The 21,026-nt window shown below is 40.4% G+C and overlaps 1 protein-coding gene across 5 annotated transcripts in view; it reads right to left on the bottom strand.

Moving 5' to 3' along the window:
• Positions 1-3,927: 3,927 nt before the first annotated feature.
• The window catches only part of SPAG9 (sperm associated antigen 9), a 63,667-nt gene continuing 46,568 nt past the window's right edge, over positions 3,928-21,026 (bottom strand). For 2 of the 5 annotated variants that reach the window (XM_064728817.1, XM_064728821.1), the window contains 12 exons: positions 20,133-20,360; positions 19,301-19,496; positions 18,760-18,882; positions 18,140-18,220; positions 17,594-17,661; positions 16,245-16,393; positions 15,021-15,192; positions 13,956-14,069; positions 12,248-12,286; positions 11,211-11,387; positions 10,705-10,842; positions 3,928-7,631 (listed from right to left, as the gene is read on the bottom strand). In XM_064728817.1, the coding sequence (XP_064584887.1) occupies positions 7,516-7,631; positions 10,705-10,842; positions 11,211-11,387; positions 12,248-12,286; positions 13,956-14,069; positions 15,021-15,192; positions 16,245-16,393; positions 17,594-17,661; positions 18,140-18,220; positions 18,760-18,882; positions 19,301-19,496; positions 20,133-20,360 (1,601 nt within the window). In that variant the 3' untranslated portion in view covers positions 3,928-7,515. The remainder of the gene's footprint in view (positions 7,632-10,704; positions 10,843-11,210; positions 11,388-12,247; positions 12,287-13,955; positions 14,070-15,020; positions 15,193-16,244; positions 16,394-17,593; positions 17,662-18,139; positions 18,221-18,759; positions 18,883-19,300; positions 19,497-20,132; positions 20,361-21,026) is intronic. The other 3 variants (XM_064728820.1, XM_064728822.1, XM_064728818.1) reach the window with 2 other exon arrangements.

Genomic DNA, 21,026 nt, shown 5'->3' with positions numbered 1-21,026 from the left:
CCTTTATTCTGTCTTGGTGTTCTGTAGTGCTGGTACTGCCAGTCAGATGGTGCTGGGATGTTCCGGGTGCCTTCCTTGCCTCTGGAAACGCCCTTCCTCATTTTCTCATCCCACATGGGGAAGTCTGTACAGCCCCGGGCAAGACAAGGATGGGTACCTCGTGTCTGGTGCTGAGTTTGCAATGCCAAGGTGGGGCGGTCCTGCTCCCCTTGAACCTCTGAGCTTGGACCTGGCTGAGCTTCTATCCTTCCTCCCTCCTTCCTTCCTTCTCAGGAGGAATGAGACAAAAGCACATCTGCACAGGGCAGAAGTGCTTTTTTAGCTCCCAAGCACCCACACAGTGTTTATTTGCAAGTGAGTCAACCGGACTCTAATGGGTTTGTGGATGCTGCACAATTCACCTCTCTCTTATCTCAGGGATTTTCATTATCTTTTGGGCAATTTTGACAAGGATTGAATTTTCCCCACCCACACACACATCCTGCTGTTCTCTCATTGAACACATCAATTAGCAACGAAAAGAGTCCTCAGCACCTTTTCTCGCCTGGATACAGCCTCCCCCATCAGCCTTTAACAACATTTCCTTGTGCAGTTACCCACCCCAAACCAGGCCTGGCCTGAAAAGGCTGAAACACTTCACACCTCATCCATGTGCTGCTCATCCCACAGATATCCCACAGATCTCTGTGCCATTCCAGGAGCAGAATCCAAATACCCCAAGCAAGGACAGAGCCATGTATAGCACCTGCAACCCTACAACATCTGCCAGGAGCAACCGTGCAGTGGCAGAACAACTGTAAAATTTTCTGTCATTCTCATTCAGAGTATCCAGAGTATTTCAGAGGTATTCCAGCTGCCTTTGCAAACCAGTGAGCTCTCTGATTTCCTGATTTTTAGTCCTGCTGGGATACAGACAGCTGCACAATTTTCCATCAGTCCAGTTGTTTCCACAGGGGAGAAGCTGATTCATCCAGCCTGGACACAGCAGGATCCAGAGTGACCTGTGGAACACCTCCCCACACTCCCGCTCCCTCCTAGTGCTGCTTTCAGCCACCACCATGGCATGAACTCCGACCCAGGGCAGCACCATCAGCTCTCCTTTTTCCTTGAACTCAAAGCAAACATCAGCCGAATTTAATTTTAAAGGGAGACCCTGAGATCTGTGTCTGCAGACCAGGCTTTGGGAAAGTCTAAGGATCACACTGGGAGGAAGTGCTGCTATTTCTGCCACAAAGGGCCTAGCTGGTGGCAGCTCCATCCCTGCCAGCCCTGAGCCAGGGCAGGCCCTCAGGGACACAAGGATATTGATCCCATCTCAGCCCCGTGTGCTGAAAGGTGGAAGTGAAAAGCAGATGTGATGTCTGGGAAAGTTTCCAACATGATTTTTTGGGTTTTTTTCCCCCTTGTCCTCTTCATTTAAGCTCCAAATCTGAGACAGCCTAAAAGGCATCTGGACACAGCAACATTCAGGAGCAGGAGATGGCAGCACCCCCCAAACATGCCCCAAATCCCTGGGCATTGGAGGTGGGTGGTCTGGGGTAGATGCAAGGAGATCAGCCCTCTCAGCCCTGCAGCCCAATCTGCTGCAGGCTCATGAGTTTAGAACTGCTGTTCCCAGGCAGAGAACGAACGGGGCCTTTAACATCGCATCTGCAAATGGAACAGAACTTCCCTGAAGGCTGGAGAAGCAGCAGGAAGGGGAGTGCTGGGGAGCAGCTGCTCAGGCCTTGCAGTGCCAAGAAACCTCATCTCCCCTGCCCTGCCTGGCTCCATCCCAGGGCCCAGCAGGACCTTTGTCTAATAAAGGAAAACCTTTCACTTTCCCAGATGTTAGGTGAATTGGACAGGAGACCCCAGCTCCAGAGCATACAGAGGCAAATCCCAACTGAAGCATTTCCAGAGGTGAGGACAGGGGAGCATCTCCTGAACCATGAGTGGCTTGGGTTCCACTATCCTTCCTTAGACAACAACAGCTTCACCTGGGAGAGCGGTTTCAGGGAACCTGAGACTTGGCTGCTGTAGGAAGGCTAGGAGAAGGGAATGCTCAAGCAGAATGAGTTTTCTCTCGGGCTCCACATTTTGTTTGAATTGTAAGAGCACCATCTTGTGTCACAACTCGGACTGCTCCTGCTCCTGGCCAGAAGAAGCTCAAGCTGAGTGTAATAAGCACCAATCCGCATCTCTTCCCTTCAGCTCCCTTCCTGCCATCATCCTGAAGTGTTTTAAAGAGCAGGAAACTATTTGCACTCAAAATACACTTCTTTTTTTAAAGAAGTGTAACCACACAGATTCACAGAGTCCTGCAGGTCCTGCCAGGAGCTAGTTCAGGTCCCTGGCCAGAGGCCCCTCACAGCTTGTTTTACAGTAGAATTAAGGGGCACTTGTGCATCAGAGATCACCACAATGGTCAGTACCAGCTCCAGACTGTATTGTACAGACAGGACACTGAAAATGGGAGGTGAAGGCAAAAAGAATCCAAATTTTTGGTTTACTATTTATTACATTGTAGAAAAATGGAAATAGTCTCCCTTAGTAAGTTTGAGGTTTAATTTCCAACCAAAAATAGTGTTTTTCAATAAAAGCATTGGCAGTGAAAAAGTTTAATAGTGTGTGTATTCTGCCCTGAACACTTCTTGGTGTAGAAGACTGGTACAACTGAGAAAACTTTTTAGAAATCTACCTCAGAAACAGTGAATGCTTTTCCCATGATCCCATGCCCAGTGCAGACAGGTTTGCTATTTCCAATGGCTTCAAACTCCAGTCTCCAAACACTACTTGTAACTCCTTAGCTCAGTTCAGAACTCTATTCTCTTATCTCTCTCAACACCAGATCTGAAAAATTCAATTGCTTACGCACAGATCTGAGGGCCTCCAGGGCTGCTGGAAGAGCTGAAACATTTCCAGAGTGAAGATTTATGTTGTTTCTTCCTTTTTAATACAGACACAATCTGCTTTAGCACAGTGCAGTGTGTGACCTGCCTGGGAATGGACATGGCCCCAGACTCATCACTGTAAGGAGAGGGAAATGCACCAGGACATATGTTCTGGAGAGGAAAAAATCTTCCAGGAAAATCCAGTAACTAAGCAAAAATTATGGTGGATTTGTTAAGCACCAGGTTTATAAAGCTTCAAGGTGGTACAACAGTGGTAACAGGACAATTGGTAGTTCTCATCCATGGATGATTCCAGTATTTGCACATGCATTTGTGCAAACAAATCTGAAGCATTTTTGTTCTGGAAGTTTTAAACAACTTCATGTGAGCCCTTCACCAGGGCCCAAGGGCAGCAGTAGCACCTGCAGTGACACTCACGGGGAGGGCAGGGGGTGTTTTGTGTCCCCAGCACTGTTTTCTGCACCCAGTGGGGCTCCCTCAGCTGCTGGGAATAGCCAGGGGTTCTCAGGGACACTCCTGACACACTGATCAGGACACACAGCTGGGACAAATGTGCCTAGAAAGGGGCAGAGGAGCTGGGAAAAATGAAACCCTGGCTCTGGCCAAGTGTTCTGTTCTGCAGTCACCATGTCCTCATTATTCTCCCTTAAAAACACATCACTTCCTTTGCTGAGCAGGAAGTAACCAGCAAGCATTTGAGCTCTGATGAATCTCTGCTAAAACAATTTCAAAAACAAATCTCAGTGTCAGCATCTATTTCATCTGATATAATCCATTTCATCTGAGCTGCATTAAGCAGATCTCCTCCAGATTTGTATCTTAACAGAGGCACAGACATCATAACTTTTCTTCACAGCTTTTGTCTGAGCCCACTATGAGAGAGCAGGATAACACTAGTCCCAGACTGACTCAAACACGTCATTGATAATGACAATATTTGGCATTAGTGTAAAATTCCCAAAATTGTGTCTTCTGATAGCACCAAAACTTGGCAAAATTAACATGAGATTACAAAGAACACAATGACCCAATGCATGTTTCATATACATATTTATATATATTTCATGTACAAAGTTACATTCTGAACCTCATGGATTCAATAATAGAAATAAATACTGAAATAACTACACTGCTATATGAGCTCTTCTGCTCACAGAAAAGAAGCCTCAAGTTTAACAGACAGCAAGTTTAACGCTGTAGAATCCATCTCAGATTACAGAGGCAAGTAAAATTGAGCATAAAGTGTCCAACAGACAAAACTTTCAAAAATTACAGACCATAAATCGTTTAAAATATATGTTTAAAAGATTGAGAAATGTGCATCAACAAAATTAATAAAGGAAACTTAATCTTGTTAGAGGGTGGGAGAGACATTTAGTGTATAGAAAAATGCTTTGAGGTGCAATATAGGTTGTTACAATATGGCATAACCCTGTTAGAAAAAAACATTTAATTTCCCTAAAGAAGAACTGTATTTGAGTTTGCCATGTCTTGTTTTACAGAGCGAGGCCTTCACAAGGCCCGCCTCAACAGGGCCATTTACAGAGTGCTAAGTCAGGTTTAATCCTTTGGTAACTTTTATAATACTCACATGGAAATAAATATTCAGTTGCACAGCATTTTTTAAAGACATACGTTCTTTAGAACAGTTAGTATATTAAAACAGATTAAACATTTGTTTATTACTAAGGCAGCCTATGATAAAGTGTCTACGCCCTGTCAACTCAATCCTATCCGGTACAGGAAGACCTTCCCAAGGAATGGACAATGCAGCCTCACCCTCACCATGCAAACACCCCTACCTAGGCAAGTCACGTGCTGCATATTTTGTGCTCAAAATGTTTCCAAACTATTAACAAGCTGTAGATATCAAGAGATTAGCTCCTATTTATACGATGCTTTAATCACGAGTGTAATGCATAAACACACTCTTGAGACAGAGTTGAGGGTGTATTGTCATCACAGTGCCTGGGATTTGCGTGCTTTATTCACCTTTCAAAGTGACCTTAAGGGGAGTTTATACAGCCCAGCACACTGTGATGGCAATAGGACCCAATTAATCTACTGTACCTTAGGACAGGGGATAAAGTTTTTAAATGAGAAATAGAGAGAAGTGCACATGCCTTTATCTACACTCATAGTGCTACACAGTTCAACTACTGTCTGCTTTAAAACCCTTCCACTTTGGGACAGAAGCAATCCATCATTCTCTGAACTATTTGCAAGGGCTGGCCCACTGAAGTGGCTAAAATGGCACAGTGGGCCAGCTTCATTTGGCAAAAGACCAGGTACACACTTGCCAAGCTGCACTGCTCCAGCTGGAGCAGTAATGCCACTCAGAGAAAACAGCTTGTCTTTAATAACAAATTAAATCCTACAAAGAACCAAGGAACAGAATTGTGCGCTTTTCTTCTGAGAACATGAGAACGTGACAATCAACCAGTGACTAAAAAACTTTGGAGATTGTGTTTTCCGAAGAGAAAAAAAAAAATTCAAGAAAATGGCAGGAAATGCAATGAAACTGCACCACTCACAGTGAAGATTCTACACAAACGTAAAAGTTTAGACAGCATTTTTCTTAAGACATCCCATCAGTTAATTCAGATATGCTTCATGTTCAGCATACATGCCTATAAGTTTAAAATAGGTCTAAGAGTGTTGACTCGGGTTACTTTTGTATAATTGGTATTTGTATAATTTTTAATAAGCTTCCAGACTTTATATTTAAGCCAAAGTACTTTAAGAGTGACATTCAAGATGAATATGGAAAGCAAATTATGAACAACATGCTCTCATTGCTTTTGGCATTCTTGAAGAGAAAAATACTACCAAGATAATAAACATCTTTAATAAGGATTTTTACTACATAGTTCATGTCCTAAATACATATTTACGAGAGGAACAGCTGTGTACAAAATATGTTGCTTAAAAAGTATTTATAGATATAAATCTAACCAATAGACCTGAATGGAGATTTTCTGGTTTATCAGCTATGATATGCATTTGAAAAAGCTGCCTAAATATATATTTACACAATAGACCTCAGCTAAATGCGTTCATTTTAAAAACTAAGAAAATATATAAACATATGTTTGTCTGATAGACCAGAACTGCTCCTATTGCATAAAAATGTTTAGGCAGTTTTAAAAAAGTGTTTCTATATTTACTCCTCTGAAACTGTTCAGTTCTCTCACATAATCAAGTTACTTAATTTCTCTGCTAATCTGAACAGCTCCAGCCTTTTGGGGGTAAATGCTGGATGCACATTAAAACCCCTCAAAGCTTTTACTTTCCAGAGACTAAATTAAAGAGCAAATCTGGGTTTTTAAATCTTCTGAAGTACAGAAATCATGAAGTGTTTAACTTAGGTCTGATACTAATGCAGAAATTTCAATGTAAAAGGAAGACCATCTTAAACTCACATTTATGGTTAAAAAAAAAAGATGATGAGTAGACAGAATGTCAGCCTAAGATTAGTCTCTTGACTTTTGGTAATTTTCTCTGTCCTTGCGTTACCGGATAATATTGTTGCTGAGTTATTTATTTTTTAACTAAACTGGGGTATGGAGCCACAAAAAAAAAAAAAAAGACAATTTGTACCTAATTATCTGGAACTACACTTCCTTTCATGCCTTAGGCATCACCTTTACGATCTCACTTGTGTAGAATGTGGTTTTTTTTCCTGTACACTTTCATTCTTTTCTCATGCTCTAATTGAGGTCTCCAACCTTCACACACATAGTGCCTTATGAGTTTGAACAGTTAGGCAGAGAAGATCATTCTAAGTGCTTAGGACATAAGGGGTTAAGAAAAGAACAAAACATATCCCCTGATTGAGAATTTTAAAGTTATTTTCCAATTTATATCAACCTAAGAATACCCTTTAGAACCAGAGTTGTTCCATGTCAGGGAAATGGAAAAACATGCTCAAAATTGCTCATTACTGAGGGCAGCAGTTGTCAAACTTTAAGGTTCAATAGTGAAAATAAGATTTTATTTAAATATTTTCATTTTAATTCCTATACAGCCTCCTCTTTCCCCCCGCAAATTCTGAAGAATGTAACAAATTAAACTGTGTACAGTGTATGAGAAAGATTATCCAGGTTTGAAAACAAAAGCTGAAATATACAGTTTGCTTTAGCCCTCACTAAGTATTTGGATGAGTCTCAGTAATCCATCTTTTAATTTGTCCATTTTTTTCATACCCTGGGAATAACTTTGCTGTTTTACCCAATGCATTATACAGTGAAATGAAGCTCAGTTGGAACAAAGCTGAACTCAAGTGAGACTACCAAAGAAGTGAACACATGAGATTGCTGTGGTACAGTCAAACTGTATCAGCTGTTCACTGTGGTGTGCACACCAGCTGGAGAAACATCTGATTTCCTCACACTGTTCCATTTAACACAGGTGCAGTAAAACAGCACAAGCTAATTCCTGTATAGCTGAATTATGACAGGTTGCAATATAAAGTTAAACAGCAAAGAAATGCTTCAACATCATGTAGTGAAACAGGTTCACAAAATAAAAAAAAAACAAAACATGCAGAAGCATTTTTTTTTTTTGCTTCCCCCCCCCCCCCCCCCACCATTTTTAAGATCTCCAACTGCATCCTACAGGCTCACTCACTGCCACACATGACTTGCCACACTATCAAGTGACTCCTCTCAGCTTTGGCTACAGAAGGTTCAAGTGGTAGAGCTTCTCCCAGGAGTTCAGATTCTCCTCCTTCATCACCTGGAACAAAACAGCTTTGGTTGAGGCAGCCAATAACCAGAACAGCATCAACACCACATGCAGCAAGACAAGAACTAACACTAAAAAGACAGTGTTGCCATATGCTGATATAAAAACATATTAAAGTCTGTGAATGTAAACAGAGTGTGTTGCATAATTATCTCAGAGCCCAGCATTCTGCTGGCAATATTCTTTCCTTCTAGCCCAAAAAATAATGGCAGGTTCATAAGTATCCATGTTCTACGTGTTTCATTACTTATAACTCTTTAATGGAGAGAAACCTAACAAACCCAAACATATAAATGCTATGGGACAAGAGCTGTAATTGAGCACATGTGAGTCAACACAACATTCATGTCCGTGGTCAACCTCTCCCACTCCTTCCTCCTGTTCCAGTTATTCCAGCTTGTCACAACTCTGCCCACAGTGGCAAAGACACCCTTGATCATATTCTCCATTATTGCTCTTCACAAAGAAGAGCAGTTTTGTAGCTGCACCAGAACTCTGGGTGACAGCAGCTGACTGGGACCAAAAGTGACACTGAACTGCCCATGGACAGTCAGGACCATCAATCCAGAAGGTCTCTTTTAATCACAGGAAATAGGAACTGACCTACACCTTCAGGAAGGTGCCAAATCAGATTTTGGCTGGTGTTCTGGTTAGACTCCTTTGGAGGGTGCTGAGGGAGCTAAACACAGAGTAACCCCAAAGTTTGCTAGGCTCATGTGGCACTGGCTGGGCTAACACAGCACTGGCACTCAGCTCATGGCTTTGCCATCATGCAAGGGAGAGCAAAATGAGCATTTGGAATGTGGCTGTTCCAGCTGCCCTGAGTGACCGCAGCACTTGAGCCTTCACTGCACTGTGGCACAGAACTGTCTCCAGTCCTGCCTCTCACAGGAAATCCAACACGGTCACCCCAGGAACCTGCTTGTCACTGATTAGTGGGATGACAGTATTTGGAATGGCCTTCCTGGGTTTTCCTTTGTAATGGTTTATAGTGGGTTGTTTTGCTGTTTGGTTGGTTTTGAAAGACTACAAACAGATTTAGGCAAAAGGTCAAAAGCAGGTCTAAGAGTTGTGATACCTTTTCATGCTCTTTTTGTCAAGGTCTCCAGCTGCAGACTATAAGCACAGAATCACAACAGCTCTCACTTTATTTCCCCAAAGAGTTCAATTAAAAAGAAGATACATGTTTATACAAGAAATCTTTTATGGGCTAGATCATGCCAAACTGCCAACTAAGAAAAGCAGTGATCAAATAGCAGTGATGGGCATGCAGAGATAAGTGATTTACTTTCCCACTCAAAAATAACTAAATTTTACACTGAGTATTCTTCACTTAACATGACTTGTTTTTAGTCAGTCTGCATATTTAAGTAACTAAGGACATGTCTTCTGGCAGTTTGAGACAAAAGATTAACCTGACAAAGAAAGACTGAAAGTATTAACAGGAAGGTGATACATGACTCCAAAGCAGAGTTTCAAATAAACCTTCTGACACAGTCTTTCCTGTTATAGATGAGTAATTAGATGGTTGGCTCTCACAATTAAGGGGCAAATGTTAAGAGAAATTTTGTAGATGTATAGTTATGTTGCTGTAATATGTCCTCCCCCTTGCATTGGGATGGCCTTGGTAGCTGGGGCATTTGGGGAGGGTCGGCTTGTTATTACGGTAACACCTGATCTCCAATCAAGATGTAAGAAAGTGAAGTCCACCACTAGACAGCAAAGAAGGAGTCGACTGATGAGACTTTGCGAGGAGCTAGAGGTATAAAAGACAGAGCATCCAGTTTGTAGACAAGCACATGGTGGTTGAGTCCTTTGCTCCCAGCACTGTATTTTTTTCTTATTTAGTCCTTTTGTTGTATTTTTGTTAAGTGTGAAAAGTGCATATTATATGGCTCTATGCAGATATTTACTATATGTATTTTGTTGTATTGATTAGTAGTGCTGTATTAACATTTTAACAGTATGATAAATGTAGTTTTGTAGTTAAAAGGTAACTTTTGTAGTTAAAATTGGAACTAAGTAAGTGGGATAATTTTTAAAGAAAGAAATAAGGTACTCGCAGCAGATAGCAGCCACAGGACACCTAAGTCTTCAGAGATAAAGAATTTATTGTTCTCTAATCAGAGGAAACTGACTTCTTCCTGCCACACTCAGGATCAAAGACACCTTTAGGATAAGGAGGAAGAAGCTGTCATGACCAGACCGAATCCTTTGTTTGAATGGAATTCATGCATCATGTATGGGATGTATGAATATTCAACAGGCTATTCCTTTTAAGGGTTAATCCTTTGCTAACGGGTGTCCTTTTTCGGGGTTGCGCTGCCCAGAAAAAGGTATCCGGAGTCCATAACTCTTTGTTTCTATTGTCTCATAATGTCCTAATTCAAATTGTCCAAATTATTACTACTCTAATTGTATTACTATTTTTATAACCATTTTACCAGTATTAAACTTTTCAAATTTTAAAAATAAGTGATTGCCGTTTTTCACATTAAAGTTGAATAAACCTTTGAAATTTTAAAAGTGAGCATCATTTCTCACATCCCAAAGGTCATGGTTCGTTGGGAGGAGGAGAAGCTGAAGGTGTGTGTCAGAATAAAAATATTTCTACCCCTGCAGTGTATGGTAAAGATTCTGTATCCTGACCACACAAATGCACTCACTGCAATCACAGCAGCAGTTATTATGTGGTTAATTGCTGTTATTAGATTTCTAGAGTCCCATACCTTCTCTTGGTATTTTCTTATGGCTGCAGATCTTCACAGCACAGACTCCTTCTTCTGCATGTGGCTCCTTTTTAGTCAGGGCTCCTCCAAGGCTCTTCCTGACTGGCCAACCCACCCCCTTTTATCCCAGTTATCTTCACTAGCCACAGCTGCAGCCCAATGAAGGACATCACAGATGCAGCCCATCAACAACAACTGGGACCTACCAGGGCAAGGCCTATATACAGATATTCAAGTACAATAATGATATTTTACTAGGACTCAAAGGCCACTTCCACTGCAGTTAATACCCTTTCAGTATGAAGTACGACTCATTTAAAGCTCAGATTTCTTACCCATTCTGAAGTCAATGTATCCTTCTCCACCGCTTATCACCAACATTGATTTTAAGGGACTCTGGTTCAAGGACTCCTGGGCTTGTTTATCAGCTGTTAGATCTGCTCCACTACTACTCTGAGGGCAAACAACCTGACCTGGGTGGAAAACAGAACACTTTTTTATGCCTTATCTCAGAGTAAAAACTTCTGTCCTTGGTCATTAGATGACAATGTCTAAAGCAGTTGAATACCTTCTTAACATGCAAGTGCTCACTTAGCACAGCACCTTTTTCACAGAAGGAAGCAAAGTCCCTGCTTGTGATCAAGCCCTTTTCCTCCCATTAAACAGGGCTGTATTTAGCAATCAGACAAGCCTTGTAATTAAAATACATTGTTTCTGAGAGTACTATTGCTATCTTTGACTAAGCACTGTGTTCAACTAAGTGAATGAAGGAAAAAGAACAAACAAACAAAAAATCCAAACCAAAAAACCACCTCTCTTAAAGGTGGTAACAAAACCTCACCTGGTACTGCAACAAAGAATTTCACAGCATCCCGGTGGCCGTGGAAGCAGAGCTGTGCGTGCGCCATGGAACAGTAGGGGATGAATGTCCCTGGAGTGACTTTGTCACTGTGCTCATCTCCATACACACGGATCACACTCCCCGGACGGTTTCCAGAGCCTGCTGCTGATTTATTGGCTGTAAAAGAAGAGGTTGTTTTCTACTTCAAAACACAAATTGCTGGAGTGGTTATTTGGTAAGAAACCTTATGGTACAATCTAAAAGCTAAAGCCAACTTAGATAAAAATGAAACAGGAGGGCAGCAATGCCAATTCAAGACAGAGCTGGAAAGAAAAAGATTGCATGCTTCGTTATTTAAGTACATCAGAAAATGGAGCAGGATTCTTATTAGTCTAGCATAAACACCAGATTTCAATATCCTACTTTTGGGGAAAAATAATTTGTGACAGGACTGTGTCTTTCAAAGAAAATAAGTACCTCTAATGTGTTTGAATATGAGCAAATTCCATGCACTTAAACATATAATTAAAGACAGTTTCATTCCAACTAATCATAATGTATGCCCTTGCCAGCAAAAATTCTCTAGAAACAGCCACCTGTGGCCATGAAAGTGCTACCCTATTATCATTCTATATCTACATTTTACTGTGAAATTTTAAAATACATTAAACCAGAGAAGTACTCATGCTAGACATACAAGCCATCTCCATTCCAAAGACTATCAAAGTAGTGAATGAAACAGTGATTTGTAACAAGACAGCAAATGATGTGGATTAATGACAAAGTTATAAGATGTGATATCACATTGGCTGGAAGAGAAAGTCTATATGAGAGTTCAGCTGCAACACAGGATGATATGCTAAACTGCTGAGCAGATTGGTGGCCATTTAGCAAACATAAAACTGCTGCAATGCAGTAACTGCAAGTGGAAGAACATTTAGGAACATACAAAGGGTAAATCTATAAGGAGTGGGAAACAGCCTCAAAGTGGCTATTATAAGCCTGAAAGTAGGTTTTGGTTCAGAATCTGCACTTACCCCGCAGCCCCAGTAAACGTCCCTGGTGGAGGATTACAGCTAGTGAGAAAGGAGGAAAGGGGAATGGATAGGTATGACAGTAGAGGAGAAGGATTAATGAGAACCCACTGCTCATATTTTGGTTTTTGATAAGGCAGAGCTTAAAATTTTAGCTCCTAAAAAAACGAACAGATATTTAATTACTGAAGATTCGATCAAATGTCACAAAGAACAGCATCTTACTATAGAAGTTCCAGTACAAAATAGACCACAAAAGGACTGTCACGTATTTTTAAGTTTATTATTGATTAGCAACATTTCCCCTTTCTCTCTTTCCTTGACAGGAGGCTCCAGAATAATATAGAATGACTCACGTTTTCAAGTACCCTTTTGGAACATCATCTGCTGCCCTGCTACTAAGACCCAGGGGATTGAGAGATGCCACTGTTATGCAAGGATGTAACTGCTTTATTACTATTTCTGACCAAGGTTCTCAGCCCCACCATCAGGCTACCCCCAAAAGGCTGTTCTGACCTACAACCAACAGAAATGAAATGCAACTGAACAGCTTTAATAGGGACCTCTTCTGTTCACTCCTGGCTTAAAACAAACTCCCCTGGAAACATTAACTTAAGCTTGATGCAAATTAAGACCTATCATTTTTGAAAGCATGATTTAAAGTGTCTCAAAATCCATGACAGGAAGTCTGTCCTTCCTTAGTACATTCATGCAAAAAAAAAAGACAGTTACTGAATGGATGGACAATGCAATGGAACAACATGAGAAACAATGCATGTGTTTGCTGTTCAACAAAGCAGACATAACATGAAGAGTTTTCACTATTGAATCACCCTAAAACTCCACCTGTCAGACCACACTATTTTCTAATTAACAACAGTACAATTAGGACTATCATAGGTCTGCATTTTATTTTCTGAAACTGCTGTCCACCTGTTATAACATTAGTCTCAGGCACAAGTGTTGAGGCTTTAATTTCATTGTTGTTGTTTAAATGCGATCAATTTACCAAGCTTTACCTATTTAAGATTTGGTTTGCCCTTGAGCTGTTCTTTTCTCCTGAGATTCAACTGCCCTCAATTAGTTTCAGTCTATGACAAGAGTCTGGGGTCTCTTACGAAGCAAAAACCACAATTTACATGATTGGAATGTGACCTGGATGTTAGTGCCCTGTCTGAATGTATTTACAGCTCCTATAACTCTGAACGTGTCCTTTAAAGCAATCTGTGCTACTTCTGTTCCAGTCCTTTATATGCAATTTGTGATTAATTCTCAAAAATTAAAGCCAATCAAATTGTATTAGCAACAACAACATCAACATGCTCAAATCAAAGAAAAATGTATTTTGTGAACACACAGCAATCAAAACTAACATTAATAAGAAAACTAATGATGGCTCATATAAGCAATAAACATCTATCAATGCTCTTAATGCTCAGAACACCTCTAAGGCCTCAAAGTGTCCCTTTGATTCAAGCCAACTCTGCTCAAATGGCAATACAGGAGATTTTGGAGATTTGTTATTTTTTCAGGGTAACTGTAACCACATACACAGATATAGGTGCTGAACATCACACAGGCCAGATCTGTTACAAACCTGGCAGCGAAGTTTTCTATCCATTAGCAAGCACCTGAATGCTGTTTAATACTCTCTCTTTTTTTTTATGCCTACAGCATATTGCACAGTGCTATTCATTGATATTTTACTTACTTTCTGTTAATGGAATGGAGATGATGACACCATTTCCTGTTCCTACCCATAAACGATTACAAGACACCATAAGTGCTGTGATTCTCACAAATGAGAATCCCAGTTTACCAGTACCTAAAAACAAAAGACGCTTTTCATCAAAAATTATGAGCAAGAATAATTTTAGTTCTACAACAGAGAATCTAAAATCCAGCTCCCAAATCACACACACAAGTAATTCCCTCCCACTTATGACAGAAACAAAGTAGAGGAGCACATTTAAGTTGTAAAGATAACCTAGAAGGCTACAACACTGCAATTAAATTGAGAACCTATGTTTAGAAGTCTAACATTAGCTATGAGAAAGCAAAAAAGGTCCTTAATGCTGCACAGTAAAATTTTTTGGGGCTTACCAGCTTTTAAAACAAATAAAAAAATGAGCTTACAGACCTAAGACAGTGGTTTGTAATCCATTTAAATTAATTTCTCATTTGTTAGCGGGGGAGCAGAAGGCTGACACGAGCCATGTGCAATGCACAGCAGTGACTTGTGAAGGATTTCCCAGAGCCTAATTACCTGTATTTGTTGTGTAAGGTATGTGGTCAAACTGCTCTTATATAGATATTAATCAAAATAATCAGAGAGCCTACTAGGTTCAACAGCAATAAAAATTTCTTATCTTGAGGGGTTTTTTTTGAAAAATTAGGCAATTTTTCCAGGCAGGTAATGGATTCTTCCCATTATTAACTATAAAAAAATTGTATCAGTATAGAAAAAGAGAAAGATTGTAGTGTCTCTACTGGTGCCTGCCCAACTCAACCACCACTTTCCTCATTAGTTATGAGTTTTTAAGGACACTTTACACACCAGGTAAGGTCAACAGACTGAAACAGAAGATCCATCACCCCCATCATGCTTCATAGACTGACTTAGGCTTCTGCTTCCAGATTCAAGTTTGCACAAACTGATTTTAACTGGTCTTTCCATCGACCTTTACCCCAAATCTGCAGTAAGAACTGCCTGATCTCTAGCAGGAAAAGGAAGCTGCAGACAGCAAGAACACACCAGTTTTTCCTGGGAACTTACCAAGCATTTTGCTTACATAGGGCTCAATGTCCACATCCTGCAGGTGCTGATAGGTGTGGGCATGGTAGAGGCGCAGGGTGGAGTCCAGGCGGATGGACACCCACACCCCATCCCCCACCCATGCCAGCTGCCTCACTTGGCTCTCCCTCCTTGGGTGGGCATCAAAGGACTTCTGTGAAATATTGGGGGTCAAATGAGAAGGTAAAACAAAGGGAAGAGTAAGAAAGGTTTCTCTGTTACTCTCATACAGTCTGAATTGGCAATTTTCAATCAAGCACAACGCTCTGATTTGCAAGATCACAGACAGTGTTTAGCTCAGTTACAAATAGCATGTGATGCTCTAAAATTGCTAATTCCCTTCCCTGAGTGTGATCTCAAAGTTGTAATTTCCTACTTGGTCTTCATCTACACATCTCACCCCAGCCTGCTCCAGCTTGTCTCCCTTGAACCTGGAGCCTTTTTGGTCTGACATCCTGCTGCCACAGCACATGGTACATGTGCCTAAAAAATGTCTTTCTTCCTTGTTCATCATGACTGACTTATAAACAACCCCACCATGTGCAAAATACACACTATCCACCAGCAAAACAATCAATTTCACTTTTATATTAACTTCATTTCAGTTTTCCCATATATTTTATAGTCTTCTTCACAAAAACAGGTCATTATTGAGTGACTGATATTTTCAGAAGAGCTGAGCAGCCACCCTCAAAGGCCTGGCCCATGTCTCAGGCCAATTAGCAGGAGCTGAAGCACTTATATTGCTCAAGGCTTGCAGAAACCTCAGCCACTTTCTGCTCCTGAGATGACAGACTAAACACTGCAGATAAAACACCAGCTCACACAACTTGCATAAACTTTTCTCTAACTGGAAAGAGAGTACATTCCAAATTAACGCTTGCAAATCTCTGCACATGGGTGGAGAACAAAATGAGGCACACCCAGAATATGCTGGGAGCTGGTTGTACAAGCTCTGCACAAGCACACTTTCCAGTTTCTGGCCAGCCAGAAGTGGAGAACTAAATCTCCCAAAAACTGGTTTCAATAAGGGAAAACTTTCTCATCATAGCTTTAAGTCTTCCAAAACAACTATTTCATAAATCAAATTTGCTAGGTAGCCTGTTTCTGTACTGATGAAAACAGATGCTTCCGGAGTTACTCGGGAGTCCGAGCTGCAGCATTAAAACACAACATTTAATTATTTTAATCAGCATTGGAACTTACCTCTATTTTCATGGCCTTTGGATGAACAACATAGATTTTGTTCCTATAGCCACACCAGACCTTGTCATGTACCACTGTCATGCACCGGATGGAGTGGTGTGGCCGGCCCAGGTCCAAGAGGTGATAGTTTGACAAATCCCACTGACCATCTGCAAAAACAGGAAGAAAAAAAGTAACACAGGAACCTGTGTTTGGTTTAAGGAAAATTTAGAAGTAAAAGCAACTATCTTAAAAGTCTAATTTTTTAAAGTATTGTAATAATCTGGGTAAATCTGTACAAGTTTATGGCTAGGCTCCTCTTAAACAAACAGCAACTAACATCCCAAATGTTAAGTTTTTTAAAAAATAAAGTTGTACAATGATTCAGGTTAAAAATTCAGCAAACCATTTTTAAATCAGCAGGTTGCCCTGTGATACAGGCTCTGCTTGACTACGACCAGTACCTGTGACAACAAACAGCTTCCCATACAGCACCAGGCACCTGCTGCTTGGCAGAACATAGAAGTGTTGGCCAGTGCAGATTTATTTAAAATATGCTGCAAGGTCTTAAAAAAGGCACCTCAAATCTACTAAAAATGTACTAAATTTCATCATTCAACACCAATTAAAATTCTTCTGTAGACTGAACTAAGGCCACAGATCATCAATGACATTCACTAGAGAAGTTTAGGTATTGCGAACCACTGCAGTGAGCTTTAAAAAAATAAACAAAACAAAACCACTAAAAACAACTTCATCCCAGCTGCATCTTTTCCAGTATTTGCATTAGTGTTGTGCAACCTTTTAAATTCTTTTAAATGCTGAGCACAAGGATTTAAGCATCACAAGGGAAAGATGAAATTAATAGGGTGGAAAAACAAGCTAATACATAAGTTTCAGTTGCTCCATAGTAAGACCTTCCCCTCCAGGTCCTATTTCTGGAGGCTGAGGAATGGAGGTGGTTCAGGAGCAGTTTGAGCAGAAATTCTGAAGGGATGCTTACAAAATTCTCATTGAAGGACAAGCCCAGCGACAATTTTTATCACTAATAAAACAGAAGACATGACTATTGAGCATAATGAAAATTGCAAGACAGATGATAATCAATGCAGACTTTCATATGGCATTTCCCTATTTAGCAAATCTATCCCATTCTCCATTTCAGAGTAAGAAAATACTCCATAAATGCACCACAACAGTGCAACACAAGAACTTGAATCTGCAACTGAAATAACAAGAAATATTTCTCATAACAATCCATAAAAAGGTCAATGGGGAATACATTATCAAAACATTACTTGTAAATGGCACATTTCTTTCCTAACTACTGTTGAAAATTCCCTGGTTCCCGGATGCAACAGAATCCTTACCAACTCCCCGGTGGAAGATCGCAAGTGTCCCATCTGCCAGCGCAACCAAGACTATTCCTTTGACATGTCTGAGGAAAGAGGAGGCACAACAACACAGTCTGTTAGACTGCTCTGCTCAGAAGGCAAGTTTAAAACTAGGTATAAACATTTCATATTTCAGCATATTTTTTACAGTCATTTTTTATTAGCCCCAGTGTTTTGATTTCTACAATATAGCTCAAGAGAAGGGATGCACCAAGGGATCAAAATCCAGTTCAGAGAGATTGAAATATATCTGGTTACAATGCCTGAAGAAAACAGCAAAAATAGCAACCTACAACTGTTTTGCATAATTACAGCTCATCCTTTGGGCTGTGTATTTCCAACAGGTACAAGATTCCTTTTATTTTCCTTACTCCCTAGAAGGTTTCCACTGTCCCTCAAAAAGCATGCAGGCAGTTATGGCAACTGACATTCCCAATATCTGAGGAGGAAATAAAAAACTACTTTGGAAAGTATTTTAACAGAAATTCATTATGATTTACATGACATTCTTTCAGGACTTACACAATACTGAGAATAGAATCTTTAAGTTTAATGGCATGAACACATTTCCTCCACTGGGCCACTGACGAATGAACATACAGGCTGCAAAGACAAATCAGGAGGGATTAAAAGCACTACCAGACAAAAGCAACCACAAGCAAAACCCTTATAAACTGAAATCCACAATCAAAGAGAAAACAAGTTTTCATCTTCCACTGGAAATTATGTGTACACTGAAAGGAAGAACTACATAAGCAGCAGAATGTTTTTTTCAGAGGTCTAAAGCATTACAAACTCCCTTGCAGATCCATCTGCAGTAAAAATTACAATACATTTTTCTAGCATACTAAAATATTGAAAACTATTTAATTAACAGACCATAATTTCTTTGAATACAAAAAAAACCCAGAACTTCTCTGCAGATAGTGTTATCTAATAAAAAAGCACTTGCTAATCACCTACAATACTTCCTTTGAATTCTATAATGCCTAAAAACTGCAGCAAAGCATTCAAGGTTTTGGCTCTCTTTAGATCATCCTGCACTTAATCTTGACTTGAGACAGTTATCAGGCCTGTAGGCACAAGAAGCAAGTTTAAAGTAATGATTATAAATAAATATAACAAGATGAGCACTTCCTTACCATCCATTCTGTGCTCCAAGCCACATGGTTGGTAAAAGGCTACTCATTTTCTGTGCTTCTTCTCTCACTAGATCTTGCTCGCTTGGCAGAACTGCAACATCCTTATATAACTGTGACTCAGTACTAGAAAAAAAAATCAGTTAAAATACATTTAATGAACTGCACAGATTACTCAGGCTATAAGCCAGGTGTTTACTTCACAATTCAGAGTTCCTACACTACCTTTTGAAGTACATGAGATGTTTAAAAATACAGTAACCACACATGAAAGTACAATACAGATGAAAACCTCAATAACCATGAATTGTGGACATTTACTTTTACAGGGAAAACTAGGTTCCATTCAAACCTGTCAGTATTATTACCTCTGGGGAATTGCAGAAGAGAGTCACAAAGCACAGTCTTGTACCAAGACTACTTATATGAACTTCAACACACTTAAAAAGGAAAAAGTAGTAATTTTGTCTCCATGCTATGTGCCTACAAACATTATACTTTTTAAAAATACATTTTAAGAGGTATGAGGCCCGAGACTAGGTACTTAGGCTGATACACTGGAGATGCCTCTGTTGTATGCTGCACTCCCAAGGGATCTGTAAAGACATGCTCTGTGTAGACTCCAGTTTGTGCAATATCAGCTGTGTCTTCTCCTGTCCCTGCATTGACTTCTGTTGCTTCTGTTGCCTCCTCTGCTGTTGGAATGTTCTCATCTACTGAATTATTTTCAGCTGCAATATCTATGAAATAAGCAAATTTGAAAAACTTTTAAACAACTGCAATAGAATTTGTTGTTGTTTAAAACAGCCAGAACTTGATACTTAAAACTGAAGTGAATAGCTATTATAGCCAGACAGTTACAATTTCCACATCAGAAATGCCCAAATTTTAGTAGGTGGCACTGTATAAACAAATTTCAAATGCACTTTTAAGAATCGGCCTGATGGCTCAGACTGGCCATTAAATTATTAACTATCCATAGACAATCATACCACCATACAGCTCTGCAGGCCATATGACAAAAAAAATATGAATGTCTACAAAATAATCACTTACACTTAAATCTCTATTAAGACTTGACAAAATCTAAGGTATATATTTTAGTCACTCTCTGGTAAGATCTGCATTTCAAATACTACATTAAAATCTCTCTAGAGCAGGCACAAGAATTCTCTCAAAAGTACCTACAAGAAGCAGCTGCCAATTCCCATTTCATGTCACCTCCACCACCTTCTCAGCTACAATTTACAGATTTACAGTGAGTTTATGTTATCATAGCTTACACACTGTTAACCTCAGTAGCTGCACCACTTATTTCCAGCTTCATCTCAAGGTGTTTGGCCAGCCCTGATATTCCTGTAGTGTTTATCACATACCTGAATGTTTCTCTGCCACAGGTGAGGCCCCATTGGTGTCATGGGCACCAGGAGTCCCCGTGAGACCCTCAGCAGTGCAGCCCACCACAGTGATTCCCCCCAGCAGGCTGTCAGTCTCAGCAGAGCTGTTGCTGGTCATACTGCCACACAGGGAGGATTTGTCCACTTGGCTGGAATCTGCTTCCTGCAACCCTTCTTCTCCTGCAGGGTAGTCTGTTTCTCTTGCCCCTGAGAGAGATTAAACTCAGAATAACATAATATCCTGAGCTGGAAGGGACCTACAAAGATCCAGTCCAACTCCTGGCCCTGCACAGACACCCAGCAATCCCACCCTTTGTCTCAGAGCATTATCCAAATGCTCCTGGAGCTCTGGCAGCCTTGGTGCCATGACCACTGCTCTGGGGAGCCCTTTCAGTGCCCCACCACCGCCTGGGAAAGAATCTTTTCCTGATATACAGCCTAAACCTCCCCTGGCACAACTTCAAGCCATTCCCTTGGACCCTGTCACTGGGTGTTTTTCATGGGGATAAAGCCAAATAATCTCTCTATCTAATAGCTAAGCTTCAAACTCAATGAGCTCTCCAGAGATTAAACATGCAGGCAGCCCCTATCTACAAGGTTAGTTTCACATAATCAGCAAATGTGGAAGATGCTGTCACAAAGCTCACAAAACAAAAGCAAGATCGACATATGCTCCATTACAATGTCATTCACTCTATTTCAATCTGCAGCTTTCCAAATAGTTTATTTCAATTTTAATTATATCTTCCTCTAAAATCAGATTTCATAACAGTGCAGGTACACAAGGGCACCTATCTATGTCGTCATGAAGAATTTAGGTGCAATAGAGCCTTGGTTCTGGAAAAAAACCTGTTTTTCTCATGTCCAATTCTC

This window comes from Zonotrichia leucophrys, chromosome 18 (genome assembly GCF_028769735.1).
Source record: "Zonotrichia leucophrys gambelii isolate GWCS_2022_RI chromosome 18, RI_Zleu_2.0, whole genome shotgun sequence".
Classification (NCBI taxonomy): Eukaryota; Metazoa; Chordata; class Aves; order Passeriformes; family Passerellidae; genus Zonotrichia; species Zonotrichia leucophrys.
This window is presented reverse-complemented; position numbering and strand designations above follow the sequence as displayed.